This window comes from Hylobates moloch, unplaced genomic scaffold, assembly GCF_009828535.3.
Source record: "Hylobates moloch isolate HMO894 unplaced genomic scaffold, HMol_V3 SCAFFOLD_1, whole genome shotgun sequence".
Lineage (NCBI taxonomy): Eukaryota > Metazoa > Chordata > Mammalia > Primates > Hylobatidae > Hylobates > Hylobates moloch.
The window spans coordinates 41,373,622-41,389,355 of record NW_026652276.1 but is presented as its reverse complement, the minus strand read 5'-3'; the positions used below and the strand labels follow the sequence as shown (position 1 = coordinate 41,389,355).

Genomic DNA, 15,734 nt, shown 5'->3' with positions numbered 1-15,734 from the left:
CTGCACTCCAGCCTGGGCGACAGAGCGAGACTCCGTCTCAAAAAAAAAAAAAAGAACCACAAATGTGATGGGAAGTAAAGGTGAAAAACATTGGTCAGAGCTATCCCTGAGTATAAACAGAGGCATTTAAACAGTGAAGAGAAATGATTCAGGTCGCAGTTGAGAAGAGTGCTCTGGAAATGTTGAGAAAGGGGATAGTACAGTTAGGAAGTTATTGCAGAAGTCCCATTTAGTTAGGGGTAATAGATGCCTAAATCAAGATGGTACTGGGGAAAGATGATACAATTTTAAAACGTGGCAAAAATAGAAGATAAGCTCTGTGAGGCCATAGGCCTAACATGTCACTATCTCTACTGGTCTCTAGCCGAATAAATATTTGTTGAATGAATAAATAAATAAGATCTTGGCGGTAAGGCGGTGCATTATAATGGTGAAGCCAGACTGCTTGGGTTCAACTGGAGCTCTTCCACGTACTAGCTCTATGATCTTAGACAAGTTACCTGACCTCGATGCCTCGGCTTTTCCATCTGTAAAATGGGACTAATAATAGTGTCTAGATTACAGGGTAGTTTTCAGGATCAAATGGGGTTACTACATAAAGTGCATAGAAAAGGGCCTGATACATATAGGGACATATTAGTTATCATTTTTATTTGTGAAACGTTGTCCTTTAACAGAACTTCAGATGTGAAAAATACAGTTCTAGGGGAAGAGCAATCGACAGCACTGACAGTGTTAAATTAGCCATGAAGTGAAGATGCCAGATAGTGTGGACTGGGGCCTTGGGAGAAAGGATGGGGCTAGACACTTAGAGATCTGACTCTGGCCACTTCCCTCTGCTCCCCACAGCCCTCCCAGTCACACTAGCTTCTTGCAGTTCCTCCAACAGATCAGTTTCCTGCCTCCTTCCCACTGCTGTTGCCTCAACTTGGAAGGGCATACAGCCTGGATTTAACAAGTATTTGCTTAATGATTCAGTAGATGATCTTGGAACTCTTTTAAGTGGAGTAAATGTTAAATCCTTGAGAATGTATGAGACTGCCATGGAAGAAAGTATTCAGAAAGAAAAGGTGTCAGTACATTAAAGAAGAGTCAGCAAATACCGTGCAAAGGCACATTCAGAACGTAACCAGGATAGCTGGAGCCAGGATTCAAGGAGAGAGGTAGGTAACATTCAAAGCTCAGAGGAGGTAAAGAGGGTGAAGAATGAAAGAATCACTGGGTTTGGCAACAATTTCAGGAACGAACGCTGAGAAAGTAATTTTCCATGAAGTTGCGGGGGGTGGGGGGGTAGAGGTCAGATAGTTAATTAAGGAAAAGAAGTCAACAAATTATTTTATCAAAAGGTTTAGGGAAGAGAAGCCACTCTCCTCCTGCCAGTGTGAGGAAGCAACCGGAGAGAAGTAAACTACGGTACAGTGAATAAAAACATGGGGCTACACCCTAGAGGCGCTGCGCATCTCTATCTGCACAGAGTTTTGTCACGTCCACAGTGCTTTTCACACGCACTATCTAATCTGATCGTACCCCAGCTCCCTGATGATACAGCCTCTAACTGAGGGGTTCTCAAGGTGTGGACCAGCAGCAGCACCGAGAACTTGTTGGAAATGCACATTCATGGGTTCCACACCAGGCCTACAGAATGAGAAACTACGGGTGGGGCCCAGCAGTCTGTTATAACAAGTCCTCCAAGGGATTCTGGTGCTCTCCAAGCCCCCATAGCCACCACACTCGGGAGACAACCGCTGCAGGGCGCGGGGACAGCGGTTGGAGGACAGAATTTCCCCTTCTCAATCTTCGGCCTGTGTCCTCTTCGCTCTTAAGGGAGGCAGTGAACAATGAGACAGCCCCTCAGAGCAAAGTCGCCCCGCAGGGGACACAGCTGGAGCGAGCTCCGCCCATCCCGGCCAGGGCGGAGGCGAGGTGTGGCTTCCTTCCCCAAGCCACGCCCCCATACCCGCCCCCGGCCTTCGCCCCCGCACGACCCAAGCACCCCGCCCTCGGGCCTCGACTTCCGGTGCTGGAGGAGGGGGCCGGCGGGGAGGAACTCCCGGAGGACGCGTCCAACTTCGAGACCGGCGGGGGCCGGCTCCGCTCTTCCAACCCCTCCGTGTGTTAAGAGGGCGGACAACGCAGCGGGAGAAGAAAAATAAGCTAGTCTAGGACAAGTGTCCCGGCGACGTGGAACCCAGTAAGGGAATAAAGAAGCCTTGAAACATCTCTCCCCTCCCCTATCCCGGTCCCTCACCCTAATCCGCGCGGAATAGAAAAGGCGGAAGCGCCAGTCCACGATCAGGGCGGGGCGCGGTGGGGGGGGGGGGGGCAAGGGGAAGAAATCTCGCGATATGAGAGCGGTCCGGGCGGGGGTGGCACCTCTCCCTCCTCCTCCTGGCGTTAGTTCCGGTCGCAGAGGAGACACCGCCGCAGTTGCCGCTACATCGGGGATTTCTGGCTCTTTCCTCTTCGCATTAAATTCGGTGAGATGCGGCGCCCCGCTCACCCTGGGCAGACGCTGCGGGTCGTGGACGCTGGGCAGAGGGAGAGGGAGGCGGCGGGCTGGATGCGGCCCGGCTTGGATGGGCCCGAACGGAGGTCGCCTCTTGAGGCCGGGCCGGATCCAGGGCCTGAAAGGCCGCCGCTTCGGCAGGGAGGCCGAGGGGCGGCGGCGGCCCGGGTCGGGAAGTGGGGTCCGGGTGCGCGCCGCGGCGCTGGCAGCGAAGGCAGTGGCCGAGGCGGGCTCCCTCTGGGTCGTGCCCGGCCTGGCTAACAAAGCCGCCGCGGCCTCTGTTGTGTGATGTACGCGTGGGGGCTTCCGGCGGGCGGGGCGGAGGGGCTGCCACCACCACTGCGGCCGCCGCCTCCGCCGCTGCTTTCGCTGGAGGGCGGGCGGATGTACGGAGCGGCTGGGACCCCAGCGCAAAGCGCCTCAGTGCCTGTGGTCCGCTCGTTGCGGCGGCCGCCACCGCAGGCAACAGGGTCAGTGGAGAAGGAGCCGCGGGACCCTACGGCGCCCCGCTGTGGCCAATGCGGTCCTGGGCGGGAAGCGGGTGATCTGTGGCTCGGGCGGGAGGCATGGGAAGGGTGTGGATTGGGAGACACGTTCTCGGGGAGGAGGCTGGGACTGTGGGATATGGGCGAAGGAGACTGAGCTGGCTGTTAGTTTTGCAGGCCTGAGTGGTGCAAGGCGGCCGCTGTTGCGGTCACAGGCATGACCTAGGGTAGGATGGTGCTGCCCGTAACCAGGCCTGTCAGAAGAAGGGGTTCACCTTTTGACAGTGTTTTAGAATTGGCATACACATTTTGGATGCCTCCTGACTGTGGTGGTAATCTCTCTTTGCGTTCTGCGATGCTTAGTGGTCGTGGAAGAGGTAAGTGAATGTAAAGAGGAATGTGGAGGAAACTGAACAATTAGGTTTATGATGGGTGATCACTGTAGCACTACAATGTCGCTTAAAAGTGTAGTTCACAGCACTAATTTGAAGGGTTTCTTGTAGAGAGAAATGCAGATTTTGACGTACATTTGATTCAAGCGAAGGTAATTCTTTGTGCCTGCACCGGGTATAATTGCCAAGCTGAGAGTGCGTGTTCCATTTGATTCATATGTGACTAGACTAAGGTTTGATGTTTTGTTTTAAAAATTAATATTATGGCACTGATATTAAGGCTTTATTTTTCCTTTCCTAGGGTGTCTTTTATGAATAATCAAAAGCAGCAAAAGCCAACGCTATCAGGCCAGCGTTTTAAAACTAGAAAAAGAGGTAAATATTTATGTTTTAATGTCTCTGTTCAAACCTCCAGAATATCTTGTGTATCTTGCCTCCTCTGACAGGCACTTGCATAGTACTAAAGCCTCAAGCGAAGACACCAGAAAGAAACTTGAATTTCTCGTTGACTGCCATTTCATATACACCTTTAATATTTCTACTGCTTTACTGCTCAAGCCTTAATTTTTAGTATCAATATATCTCTAAGCCGGTTAGTGAATCTTCTTTTTAGTGTGAAGGTAAAATACTTTCTAAAAATAAAAATAAGGGCTCTGTTTTCACTAGCAAGCAGTCTGATTTAAGCAAACTTAAATGAGCAAAAATGTTAATTTATAAAAGGAGAACTCCTAATGTAGTCACCCAGATTTTGTGAAGCTTTGTGAGAGAAAACTCAGACTTCACCCATGGAAGTTAATTGTGGAACAGGATTCACATTGTAATGTCTTTTGAAATACTTAGTAGGAAAAGTATTAGAATTATATTACTATTTTTTTTTGCATTAGTGTGTACGTAGGTGAATATTGAATTCTGTAGCAAAGAGCTGTGCTAGTGATATAAAGCTAAATAAGATGTAGTCTCATATATTTTTACTGTTTTTGGTCAAAAGCATATTAACCTTGTTGTACAGGTGGTTTTGAGGAAATGAAGAACTGGGTCAGCTACTAGTTATAAGTTGTGTTTTTCTTTTTCTACCTTAAGTAGCAGACATTTTGAGATATATATTGTAGAATTTTAAAATCACTAATCATAGGCTGTCTGTCCCCTTGTAGTGGTGGGGAGACCAAAGTGTGATTTGATTCTAATCTTTGCAGATTCGTTTAGATTTAGCTGGTAAATTTTCTTAAGGAGCAGTAGTTGTAAACTAGAACAGTTTGGCAATAAAATGAGAAAGTGTATCTCTTGAATATGTGGGTTACTGATGTTACCTTGATACAAATAATAGCAAGTAGCTTTATCATTCTTATTATTAATTAGCATCAGGGAGAGATGTAACTTCCCTAGTTCCAGATAGAGATAATTCATGGCCTGGCTGTTGATGGTTAGGGTACTGGGTAGGGTATACAACAATCCCTGTCTGGGACTGAGGGAGTTGCCAGACACAAGACTTTCAGTGCTAATACCAGGAAAGTGCTGGGCACATAGAGGTGTTTGTCACCCTAGTACTGTGTGAAAAATTAAGATGTCATCTAGCCTAGACTGGGAAAGCAAAACCTTACTACGGAGTGTGTGAAAGCAACTCAGTAGAGGTCAGGTATGTGCACAAGGCTGTGGTCTGGGAGCTTTCTATTTTATTAATGTCATTTAGTATTTACAACAACTTTATGGGATAGGTACTATTGTTATCCCCATTTTACAGTAAGGGAATTCTGGCATGGCGAATGAGACTATTTGCTCGAATTCAGATGGTTAAATGGTGATGAGGATTTGAATCAGGCAGTTTAACTCCAGAGCCCATGCTCTGAACTACTACACAATATAGTCTCTTGATTATTTCATTTCTCTGACTCTCAGTTTTCCTTCTGAATAATGGGGGGAAAAAATCTGCCTCACAAGGTTAACAGGATTAAAGCAAATGCTTAATATAGTTTCTGTCATATTGGGTGCTCATTAAATGTACTTTCTAAAGCTCACCTTCATAAATGCCAAAGGATTGGTTCAATTTTTTTGTTTGTTTAATATTATGGACATTTAAGGAAAAGGATCAATAGCTCCAGTGTCTGGACAAAACCCAAAGGAATAAAATTTACCTGTTAGCGGATGGCCTAAATTTTGGAAAAGCCAAGAGGCAGTAGGAGGGTGTTCCTAGTAGAAATTGCCTCATGGCAGTAGGAACACAAGACACTAGCACATTTAGATCACTTGTGAAATTATTTGAAAAGTTGCACAATTCTTGTGAGTGTGCCATCTTGTCTTGCACTTGCAGAGGGGAAACGTGCAAAGTATGTGAATTTAATCTAACTTATTTAACATCTTCATAAGGTGATAGTTTTGTGGCATTTTGGTAAATCTTTTAAAACTAAATGTTTTGGGTCCCCTGTCCCCCCCAGATGAAAAAGAGAGGTTTGACCCTACTCAGTTTCAAGACTGTATTATCCAAGGCTTAACTGAAACCGGTACTGATTTGGAAGCAGTAGCTAAGTTTCTTGATGCTTCTGGAGCAAAACTTGATTACCGTCGATATGCAGAAACACTCTTTGACATTCTGGTGGCTGGTGGAATGCTGGGTAAGTGTCTGCGGTTTGTGGGCTTAATAATTTAGAAAGGTACAATATATGGAGATTATGGAGAATCTAGAATATGAACTATTTGGCAAACTTGTTAAAATGGAGTGATTTTTTTGGTTGTGTTGTATTTTGGTTTTATCCAACTGTAGCCCCAGGTGGTACACTGGCAGATGACATGATGCGTACAGATGTCTGCGTGTTTGCAGCCCAAGAAGATCTAGAAACCATGCAGGCATTTGCTCAGGTAAATGAGACTTTACATAATTGTTTTCAGTTAGCTACTATCCATGTGGTATATTTGAGGAATATTCTACTTTTAAGAGTTGTGGTTAGAAAGTTGAAGGAATTTGATTTTAAATTTTAGGGATACTGTTCTTGGTGCAACGGGATGAATTAGAAACTTCAGGTGTATTAAGGCGAACAAAATAGGGAAAAATGAAATTAACTCTTCTGTTCCTATTTGTCCTGAAATTACTCAATTTTTAAGAAAAATGTCAAGCTGAAAAAGTCAGTTTCGTATTGTGATTTCTTATTTATTTGAGTTGTGAGCTGATTAGCTCATTGGAAAGTTTCATATGTAGTTATGTTTGTATTACTGTAAGCAAAGAATTAAAGTACATCTAACCTGGACATTGTTATGTGTCACTAGGAATTCTTCTCAAGCTGGTTTAAGCAGCTCGTAAACTTATATCCAGTGAAAGGTTTACTGCTTTGCTATTCTAGAAATATATAAAGTTACTGAATTCATTTAATGTTCTTCGTAGGTTTTTAACAAGTTAATCAGGCGCTACAAATACCTGGAGAAAGGTTTTGAAGATGAAGTAAAAAAGGTATGAGTGATAATGTACTTTGTGGAAAAGAAAAAAATAGGGTTAGAAAGAGGAATGTTAAATCCTAATTCTGCCACAGATTTGGAGTAATTTTGCTTGTTTGTTTGGATTGTTTTTTGAGACAGAGCCTCACTCTGTGTCCCAGGCTGGGAGTGCAGTGGCTCAGTCTCAGCTCACTGCAGCCTTTGCCTCCCGGGTTCAAGCGATTCTCGTGCCTCAGCCTCCCGAGTAGCTGGGATTACAAGCATGTGCCACCATGCCCGGCTAATTTTCTATTTTTAGTAGAGACAGGGTTTCACCATGTTGGCTAGGCTGGCCTTGAACTCCTGGCCTCAAGTGATCTTCCCTCGGCCTCCCAAAGTGCTGGGGTTATAGGTGTGAGCCAACACGCCTGGCCCAATATTGCATATAGATGCCCAGAAAACCTGATATGTTTATCAAGCACCAGGCACTGTTCTAATGATACTAATTCACTTAATATTTATAAAAACCCTGTGAGGCAAGTTTTTATTATCCACATTTTACATGTGAGGTGCAGAGGTTGAGTAACTTGCCCAAGATCATTCAGCTAATGAGTATTATAACTTAGATATAAACTTGGATGGTTAGATCCCAGAGCTCATGTATTGAACCAGTAGCCAGTATAACATGCCTTACTGCTTCTCTTATTGTAATGCAGTTGCTATTTTAACCCTTAACTGTTTTACTTTTTACAGCTGCTGCTGTTCTTAAAGGGTTTTTCAGAGTCGGAGAGGAACAAGCTGGCTATGTTGACTGGTGTTCTTCTGGCTAATGGAACACTTAATGCATCCATTCTTAATAGCCTTTATAATGAGAATTTGGTTAAAGAAGGTAATCAGCCTTAAAGGATGGTCTTTAGTTGACTCAGAGTGGGGTGGATAAGAGCATGGTTTACTGTTCATAGATGTGACTTCTGTGAAAGTCTTCGTTTATTAACCAGCCATAAATTTAATAAGTTCAGTCTAATTCACTAGACATTTAATGAGTACCTTTGGCATCCAGGTTTAATGGCTTTCTTTAGGCATACAACAGGTACCCAGATTTAGACAAAATATTGTTATATGTAATGAAAATAAAATGAGAAATGCTGTGGGAACCCCAGAAGAGATAAATACCAATTGGGAGACTTGGAGAAGATGACGTTTGGGGAAAATGTCAAGCTGGAAGGGAAAATCAATTCCCTGTTTGGCTCCAATTGTCAGATTATTCTCTACAGTAATTTTTTTTGAAGCTTTTTTTAAAAAACTGCTTACAGTAGTGAGTATTTAAGTTGCCTTACTGTAATTCTCACAACAGCCTTGTCAAATGTAGAGACTGTTGCCCTCAATTTATACTTTGGAAAACACTTTAAGTAACTTGGCCAAGAATATACAATTTGCAAGTGGTAGACTAGGGAAATTGGAGAAGTGATAAACTGTGGCCCAGGAAAGTTCAGGGTTAAGTTTGTGAGGAAAGTCAGTAATCCCATGTGATTCAACTATGAAGGGAAGGATATAGGGGGTACAGTGATTGAAACCAGGGAAGGTACTTCTGTTAAGTAAGCTATTTTCTTTTACAGGAGTTTCAGCAGCTTTTGCTGTGAAGCTCTTTAAATCATGGATAAATGAAAAAGATATCAATGCAGTAGCTGCAAGTCTTCGGAAAGTCAGCATGGATAACAGACTGATGGTTGGTAACTTTTTTCTTTCTTCCCATTCTTGCCAACAGATGTAAATGAGAGAAATTTCTCATTTTTAAGACTGTGAAAAGAAAGTGTTTTTCTTAATCTTATTTAAAGAAAGTTTAACCAGATAAATTCTTCTTTTAGGAACTCTTTCCTGCCAATAAGCAAAGTGTTGAACACTTCACAAAGTATTTTACTGAGGCAGGCTTGAAAGAGCTTTCAGAATATGTTCGGAATCAGCAAACCATCGGAGCTCGTAAGGAGCTCCAGAAAGAACTTCAAGAACAGATGTCCCGTGGTGATCCGTTTAAGGATGTAAGTTTTTGTTTAAACCATCTTTTTATGGCTAAGCTTCTGGCATAGAGATTTTCACTAATTTGAGGAACTTACTTCACCAGGATGAGATTAATAGTAACAGGATGTTATACTGGAACTTTGCCTCATTCTTTTGCATATGCTTCTTCAGTGCCTGACTGAGGCCCAGAAATACAAGAGACTGGAGCTCAGGGCACCTTTCAGTTCTAAAGGTCTCTTTTTATATGTAGTACACATGTGGTTGCCAGTTGCATGGAAAGGGAGTTGTTACGTTTTTGTTAAAGGTCTAAACTTGATGTGTGAAGTATGTACATAATCAAAACTGACTTCTGTTACTAAATTTGGATTCTTTTGCAGATAATTTTATATGTCAAGGAGGAGATGAAAAAAAACAACATCCCAGAACCAGTTGTCATTGGAATAGTCTGGTCAAGTGTAATGAGCACTGTGGAATGGAACAAAAAAGAGGAGCTTGTAGCAGAGCAAGCCATCAAGCACTTGAAGGTATTAGAACTATGCCTTGACAAAACAAACTATTCTACTTTTACGTGGTGATAAGTGAATTGTGACTATACTTTTCTAAGAGGATTTATCACATCCTGTGGTTCCTGGGGATGGCCCACCAGTAAATAGACAAATAGTAACATTAACTATTGATGATAATGCTCTGAATTGGGCTGTGGTTCACAGGTTAAAAACAAGAATATGGCCTGGCCAGGCACAATGGCTCATGCCTGTAAACCCAGCACTTTGGGAGGCCGGGGCAGGAGGATTGAGGATTGCTTGAGCTCAGTTTAAGACGTGCCTGGGCAACATAGTGAGACCTCATCTCTACTAAAAATCACAAAAAATAGCCGAGCGCGGTGGCTCACGCCTGTAATCCCAGCACTTTGGGAGGCCGAGGCGGGCGGATCACAAGGTCAAGAGATCGAGACCATCCTGGCTAACACAGTGAAACCCCGTCTCTACTAAAAATACAAAAAATTAGCCGGGGGAGATGGCGGGCGCCTGTAGTCCCAGCTACTCGGGAGGCTGAGGCAGGAGAATGGCGTGAACCCCGGGGGGCGGAGACTGCAGTGAGCCGAGATCGCGCCACTGCACTCCAGCCGGGGCGACAGCGAGACTCTGTCTCAAAAAAAAGAAAAAAAAAAAAAAAATCACAAAAAATAGCCAGTCATGGTGGCGCATGCCTGTAGTCCCAACTACTCAGGAGGCTGAGGCGGAGGATCGCTTGAGCCCTGGAGATCAAGACTATAGTGAGCTTATGATGGCTTTGTCAGACAAAGCCTGGGTGACAGGGTGAGATCCTGCCTCCAAAAAAAAAAGAACATGATGAAAAGGAACTTAAGCTTGTAATTAGATGTTTGCTTTTGAAGGGGGTATTGGAAATTTTTTTCCCCTCTCTAAAAGACTAATATTGTTTGACATTTACTTGGACTACTTGGTATAGTATTGTTTATTTTACTTAGATTTTCTGCTTTTTTTTTTTTGAGATAGTCTCACTCTGTCACCCAGGCTAGAGTGCAGTGATGTGATCTCAGCTCACTGCAGCCTCCATCTCCTGGGTTCAAGCAATTCTGCCTCCTCGGCCTCCCAAGTAGTGCCTGGCTAATTTTTGTATTTTTAGTAGAGATGAGGTTTTACCATGTTGGCCAGGCTGGTCTCGAACTCCTGACCTCAAGTGATCCACCCACCTTGGCCTCCCAAAGTGCTGGGATTACAGACGTGAGCCACTGTGCCCAGCCTATTTTTTAAATTTCTGGTAAATAAGTTACAGTTTGCAGTGATTATAAAAGATGAGTTCTGTATTGTCTGTATTGTAGGAGTTTTGCAACGGATGGTTATTTGTAATGAATGACTAAATCTTTTCTCTGTTCCTTTGAAAGCAATACAGCCCTCTACTTGCTGCCTTTACTACTCAAGGTCAGTCTGAGCTGACTCTGTTACTGAAGATTCAGGAGTATTGCTATGACAACATTCATTTCATGAAAGCCTTCCAGAAAATAGTGGTGCTTTTTTATAAAGGTAATTTAGATTTTGAATTTTGTAAATAACACTTAATAAAAATCCTTGTAAACACAAAATGATCCAAATGATGAGTTATCTGGACTTCAGCTCCCTGAAATATTTTACTTCTAGTTATGAGTCACCTCTGATTAAATTGGGTGCTTTTTATTGCACCGATACTGTTTAAAACATCTCTAAACCCAATTCACAAGTATGAAATCTAAAGCCATGATTACACATCCTCAAACTTTGCCTCCTATACTCTAACCAGGTATACATTCCCAAAGTTCAGCTAGGTGTGGTGGCTCATACTTGTGACCCCAACACTGTGGGAACCTGAGGCGGGAGGATCGCTTGAGCCCAGGAGTTCAAGACCGGCCTGGACTACATAAGGAGACCTCATCTCTACAAAAAAATTAAAAAATTAGGCAGGGAATAGTGGCGTAAGCCTGTGGCCCCAGCAACTCAGAAGGCTGAGGTAGGAGGATCACTTGAGCCTAGGAGGTCAAGGCTGCAGTGAACCATGATTGTGCCACTGTACTCCAGCAGCCTAGGCAACAAGTGAGACCCTGTTTAAAAAAAAAAAAATCCCCAGGTCCCTTTTCCAGACAGTCTGCAGTGTTAGCTGTGTAGTCATAGCTCTAGAGTCTTCAGCCTGTGTGAATCCTGCTTCTGTTCATCTTACTCCCCGACCCAGTGTTGACTTTCCGTAGTCCTTCAAGACCAGTTCAGAGTGCTTCTATAGCAACCCCAATTTCAGTTATATTGTTCCCTTTTCTCTTGATCCCAATTTTAGAAACCTGGTCTAAAGTGGCTAGTAAAGACAAGATCTCTGTTGGGAGAAAATCCATTGCAGTTGGTCATAACACTTTGAAATTCTGCACTAATCAGACCAGCCTTGATCCTGTTGAGTGTAGTTGATACGCGCACGTGCGTTATTCTCTCCTCCAGTTCTCATGGATGTTTTTAACTTTTGAGCAGTTTGTTAAGCAGGCATTTGCACATTAGATGGTGGTTCTAACTCTCAGTAGAGTATATTAAAACTCCCCTAATGCAATGAGTTTTCTTTCCAGCTGAAGTCCTGAGTGAAGAGCCCATTTTGAAGTGGTATAAAGATGCACATGTTGCGAAGGGGAAGAGTGTTTTCCTTGAGCAAATGAAAAAGTTTGTAGAATGGCTCAAAAATGCTGAAGAAGGTAAGGATTTTCCTCTGTGTGGTTTGTTTGGTAAAGCTAATTTTAATATGGCCATAATATATCTTCACACATGCTTCCTTCTTTCTGATTCCACTTTGTACCTGGAGTAGAGATTTTTGTTAACTTACAAGGCAGGTGGCGAAAGCTAGAGTTTAATTATTATAGTATATTTATGGCTCAGCCATAATAGTAAATGTTCTTAGTGAAATGGAAAATTTTTTACTTTTTTTTTAAATTAAAAATGTAGAGACGGTCTCACTATGTTGCCGACGCTGGTCCTGAACTCCTGGGCTCAAGCAGCCCTCCTGCCTCAGCCTCACAAAGTACAGGGATTGCAAATGTGACTGCACCCAGCCAAATGTTGGGATTTCCAAGTGAATGCTTTTGAATATCTGCCTCATGTAAATAGGTTATTAATAAAATTCCTTAATAGCTTCAAAGTTATATGGAGGCTGGGTGTGGTGGCTCACGCCTGTAATCCTAGCACTTTGGGAGGCTGAGGCAGTCAGGTCACTTGAGGCCAGGAGTTGGAGGCCAGCCTGGACAACATGGGAAACCCTGTCTCTACTAAAAATAAAAAAATTAGCCAGTTTTGGTGGTGGGCGCCTGTAGTCCCAGCTACTCAGGAAACTGAAGTGGGAGGATCACTTGAACCCGGGAGGCAGAGGTTGCAGTGAGCCAAGAGGGTGCCACTGCATTCCAGCCTGTGGGACAGAGGGAGACTCTATCTTAAAGAAGCTTCAAAGTTATAAATGGGAACTTTTGCCTTCCGATGTATAATGTTTGACTGCTTTTTTCCCCTTTTCTAGAATCTGAATCTGAAGCTGAAGAAGGTGACTGAATTTTGAAACTACACCCTCAGTAAAGCAAACAAGAGTTGTAGATAAAATGTCATGTCTCATGTGTCCTGGTTCTTACATCTTCCTACCTCCCTGTATCAAGCATGATATAAGGGCTTTCATGGCAAATTTTATTTTAACTGTTTCTATGGTTGCTGGAAATGTTGGGTTTAGTTTCTAAAACCATGTTTTAAGTAGCTACAGGAGCTATAGATTTGAATCTAATGTTGCATTAGTCTTTTCAGTTATCTTCTACCTCCTGTATTTTCTACTGTAATAATGTAATTTAAGGCCTCCCACAATGAACAGTTCACTTTATTCCCTGGGTTTTCTATAAACAGTTTTCAAGATATGATTTGGTTAAAAAATAATTTGTTACAAAAATTCTGTTTGCAAATTAAACTGGAAAAGTATCCAAAGTCTCAAAAGGCAATGATTTGTGTGATAATATGGCATGCCCGGAGCCCTGCTCATCAGTGAAAAACCCATATGTAATAATCGAATTCATTTAACATGAATCTTGAGTACGTGGACCATTGCTTGCATGTTAACTTTTTTTTTTTTTTTTTTTTTTTTTTTGCGTTTTTAACTCCAGATGTCCTAAAGCTCAATTGTTTGGTCTCTGGTTTTCATCCGTAGAGAAGCCATGGAGAACAGACTTGAAAAGTTTAGGAGATCATAATGTGGCAGAGGTGGTGGGAAGAAGAAAGTTGAGCTTTTTCCCCTTGAGAAACTTCTGCGTTTAGTTTATATCTTTCCAGGCAAAACAAATGGGTATTCTTTTCATACAACCATTTTCAAATGAACCTTAGAAAAAGTCTTAACGTTTAAGGTGTTTTATGCACAGAATACACTTAGATTGTTAGGAAAGAACTCATAATGGAGTTTGAGTAAAGAAAATGACTGATGTACTAAACCCAGTAAAAATTGTTGAAAATCTTAAAGGTCAGCATGTTCTAATTGGGAATCTAGATATAGCTTAGATTTCCTGTTGGCTTAGAGTATTTGCTATAACAAATGAAGTGCAATGACAATTATATATTCCTACTCGGTCATACTGGACTGGCTTCGTTCTCTTAACATACTCAGTAATGACTCAAGCCTCTGGCTATTAACATACCCTAGTTGCCGTTTTTTAATTGCCATGAGCCAAATACTTGGTATACAATTGATCCATTTATTTTAATGGCTGCCTTTTCATTTTCATCTTTTCTTGCTGCTACCCATCTATGTATGTAGTCATTGGGGGGAAAATGTAGCCACATTTTTTATGGGAAGACTTTGTCTTAAAAGTGAACAATTTGAAGGTTTTTAACTGGTGCAACTAGCCTGGAATAATGCCACCAGAGACTGAGTGGAAATCGCCCCTTTTGAAGGTGCCATTCTTACGAGCCAAAAGTTTGTCATTTAAAAGTTCATTTTGAGGGAATAACATGTAATATAATTTGAAATAAAGGTATAGTAACCTTAAAAAGAACATTATAACTGATTGTTGTGAATGGGGTGAATTTGTTAAATGAGTAACTTTGATAAAGTTTTTCATGCACAGGCAAAATGTATTCACTAGATTTCTACGTAGTGATCTGCTTTTACTTTGTAATTTGTAGTTCTCAAAAGACTTTTTTTTAAAAAAATAAAGTCCATACTTACACTTAGGCTTTATACATCAGTCTTTTTTTTTTAATTCCATGTTAATACCTCGTGGTATTGTATGTTGTGTGTTCAGATGTCTTTACTATATCTGTATACCATTAAGTAATAATTAGACTCCCAAACTGTAAACCACCTACACAGAATTCTGATGTAGCTAAAACTACATTAATATTTCTACAACCAATTCAATGCATGTTTCTTCCATACAAAGTGTGCCATTTTATGCTGTGTATAGTGAAAAAGTGTGTCATCTTCCAGAACTACATTATAATCTTTGAGCGTAGTTTGTTTCTTCATAATGACACAGTAGTGTTTACTTAGTACAATATTATAGTAAGTGGATATCACTTGTGACAGTAATAGTGTAAAGAAAGGGAATGCTTTATAAAAGGACTGCAGAGTCCATTCCATATAAAAAGATTCCATTCTGAATCTTAAGTGGTGATTTTAGAATTCAGGTGCCAGTGCCAGCCTATGGCCTCAAGTATGTAATTCTTAATATAGATGTTAAGTTGTACTTTTAATTATGATTGGATAAATGTTGATTTTTCTAACTGTCAGTTTCTAAGGATGTCTCCTTGGAAACTAAATGAGTTTTTAGAGCTGGTCGTACGTTTCTTAGCCTTACTCTGTGAGTTATAGATGTTATTTCATTCTATATATAGATGTTTATTCCATTCTTATTTAAAAAAAAAAAAAAGCCTCCATATACCAAAAATGCTACAGGATATTTTGAAATAGCTTAATGAATTTTAGTTAGGGGAAGTGCATGTGACCAAGAGGTTGGACTTCTAATTCAGTTTTTCAAAAGCTTTTTTTCCATTATCATACCCCCAGCCTTTTTAGACTTTTTTTCTAATAGTCCCCCATAAATTTTATTACCATAGATTAGCTGTATATGTACTGTATCTGTGCTTTATACATGAAAAGAGTGAAATTTTTTTTTTTTTTTTTTTGAGACTGAGTCTCACTCTGTGGCCCAGGCTGGAGTGCAATGGCATGATCTCAGCTCGCTGCAATCTCTGCCTCCTGGGTTCAAGCGAGTCTCCTGCCTCAGCCTCCTGAGTAGCTGGGATTACAGGCGGCCACCACCACACCTGGCTAATTTTTGTATTTTTAGTAGAGGTTTCACCATGTTGGTCAGGCTGGTCTCAAACTCCTGACCTGGTGGTCTGCCCGCCTCGGCCTCCCAAAGTGCTGGGATTACAGGCGTGAGCCACC

General features: G+C 42.0%; 1 protein-coding gene across 4 annotated transcripts; it reads left to right on the top strand.

The window, feature by feature from the left end:
• Nucleotides 1-2,007: 2,007 nt before the first annotated feature.
• BZW1 (basic leucine zipper and W2 domains 1) lies at nt 2,008-14,515 on the top strand. Of its 4 annotated transcripts, XM_032755016.2 has the most exons (13): nt 2,008-2,191; nt 2,399-2,477; nt 3,685-3,758; nt 5,813-5,989; nt 6,139-6,233; nt 6,754-6,819; nt 7,536-7,671; nt 8,399-8,508; nt 8,648-8,818; nt 9,176-9,322; nt 10,705-10,843; nt 11,899-12,021; nt 12,831-14,515. In XM_032755016.2, exons 3-13 carry the CDS (start codon nt 3,695-3,697, stop codon nt 12,860-12,862), a joined length of 1,260 nt encoding a protein of 419 aa, XP_032610907.1. In that variant the 5' UTR covers nt 2,008-2,191; nt 2,399-2,477; nt 3,685-3,694; the 3' UTR covers nt 12,863-14,515. The 4 variants fall into 4 exon arrangements, with proteins under 4 accessions (XP_032610907.1, XP_032610908.1, XP_058295773.1 ...); XM_032755017.2 differs by lacking the exon at nt 2,399-2,477; XM_058439790.1 differs by lacking the exons at nt 2,008-2,191; nt 2,399-2,477 and adding an exon at nt 2,834-2,976.
• The last annotated feature ends 1,219 nt before the right edge of the window (nt 14,516-15,734 follow it).

What these genes read in the sequence shown, in the direction of transcription:
- BZW1 (XM_058439790.1), top strand. Translation starts at nt 2,891, where the DNA reads ATGTACGGAGCGGCTGGGACCCCAGCGCAAAGCGCCTCAGTGCCTGTG. An exon ending in TTTTAAAACTAGAAAAAGAG is followed by an intron (nt 3,759 to 5,812) that starts GTAAATATTTAT and finishes TGTCCCCCCCAG; the next exon opens with ATGAAAAAGAGAGGTTTGAC. An exon ending in CCATGCAGGCATTTGCTCAG is followed by an intron (nt 6,234 to 6,753) that starts GTAAATGAGACT and finishes TGTTCTTCGTAG; the next exon opens with GTTTTTAACAAGTTAATCAG.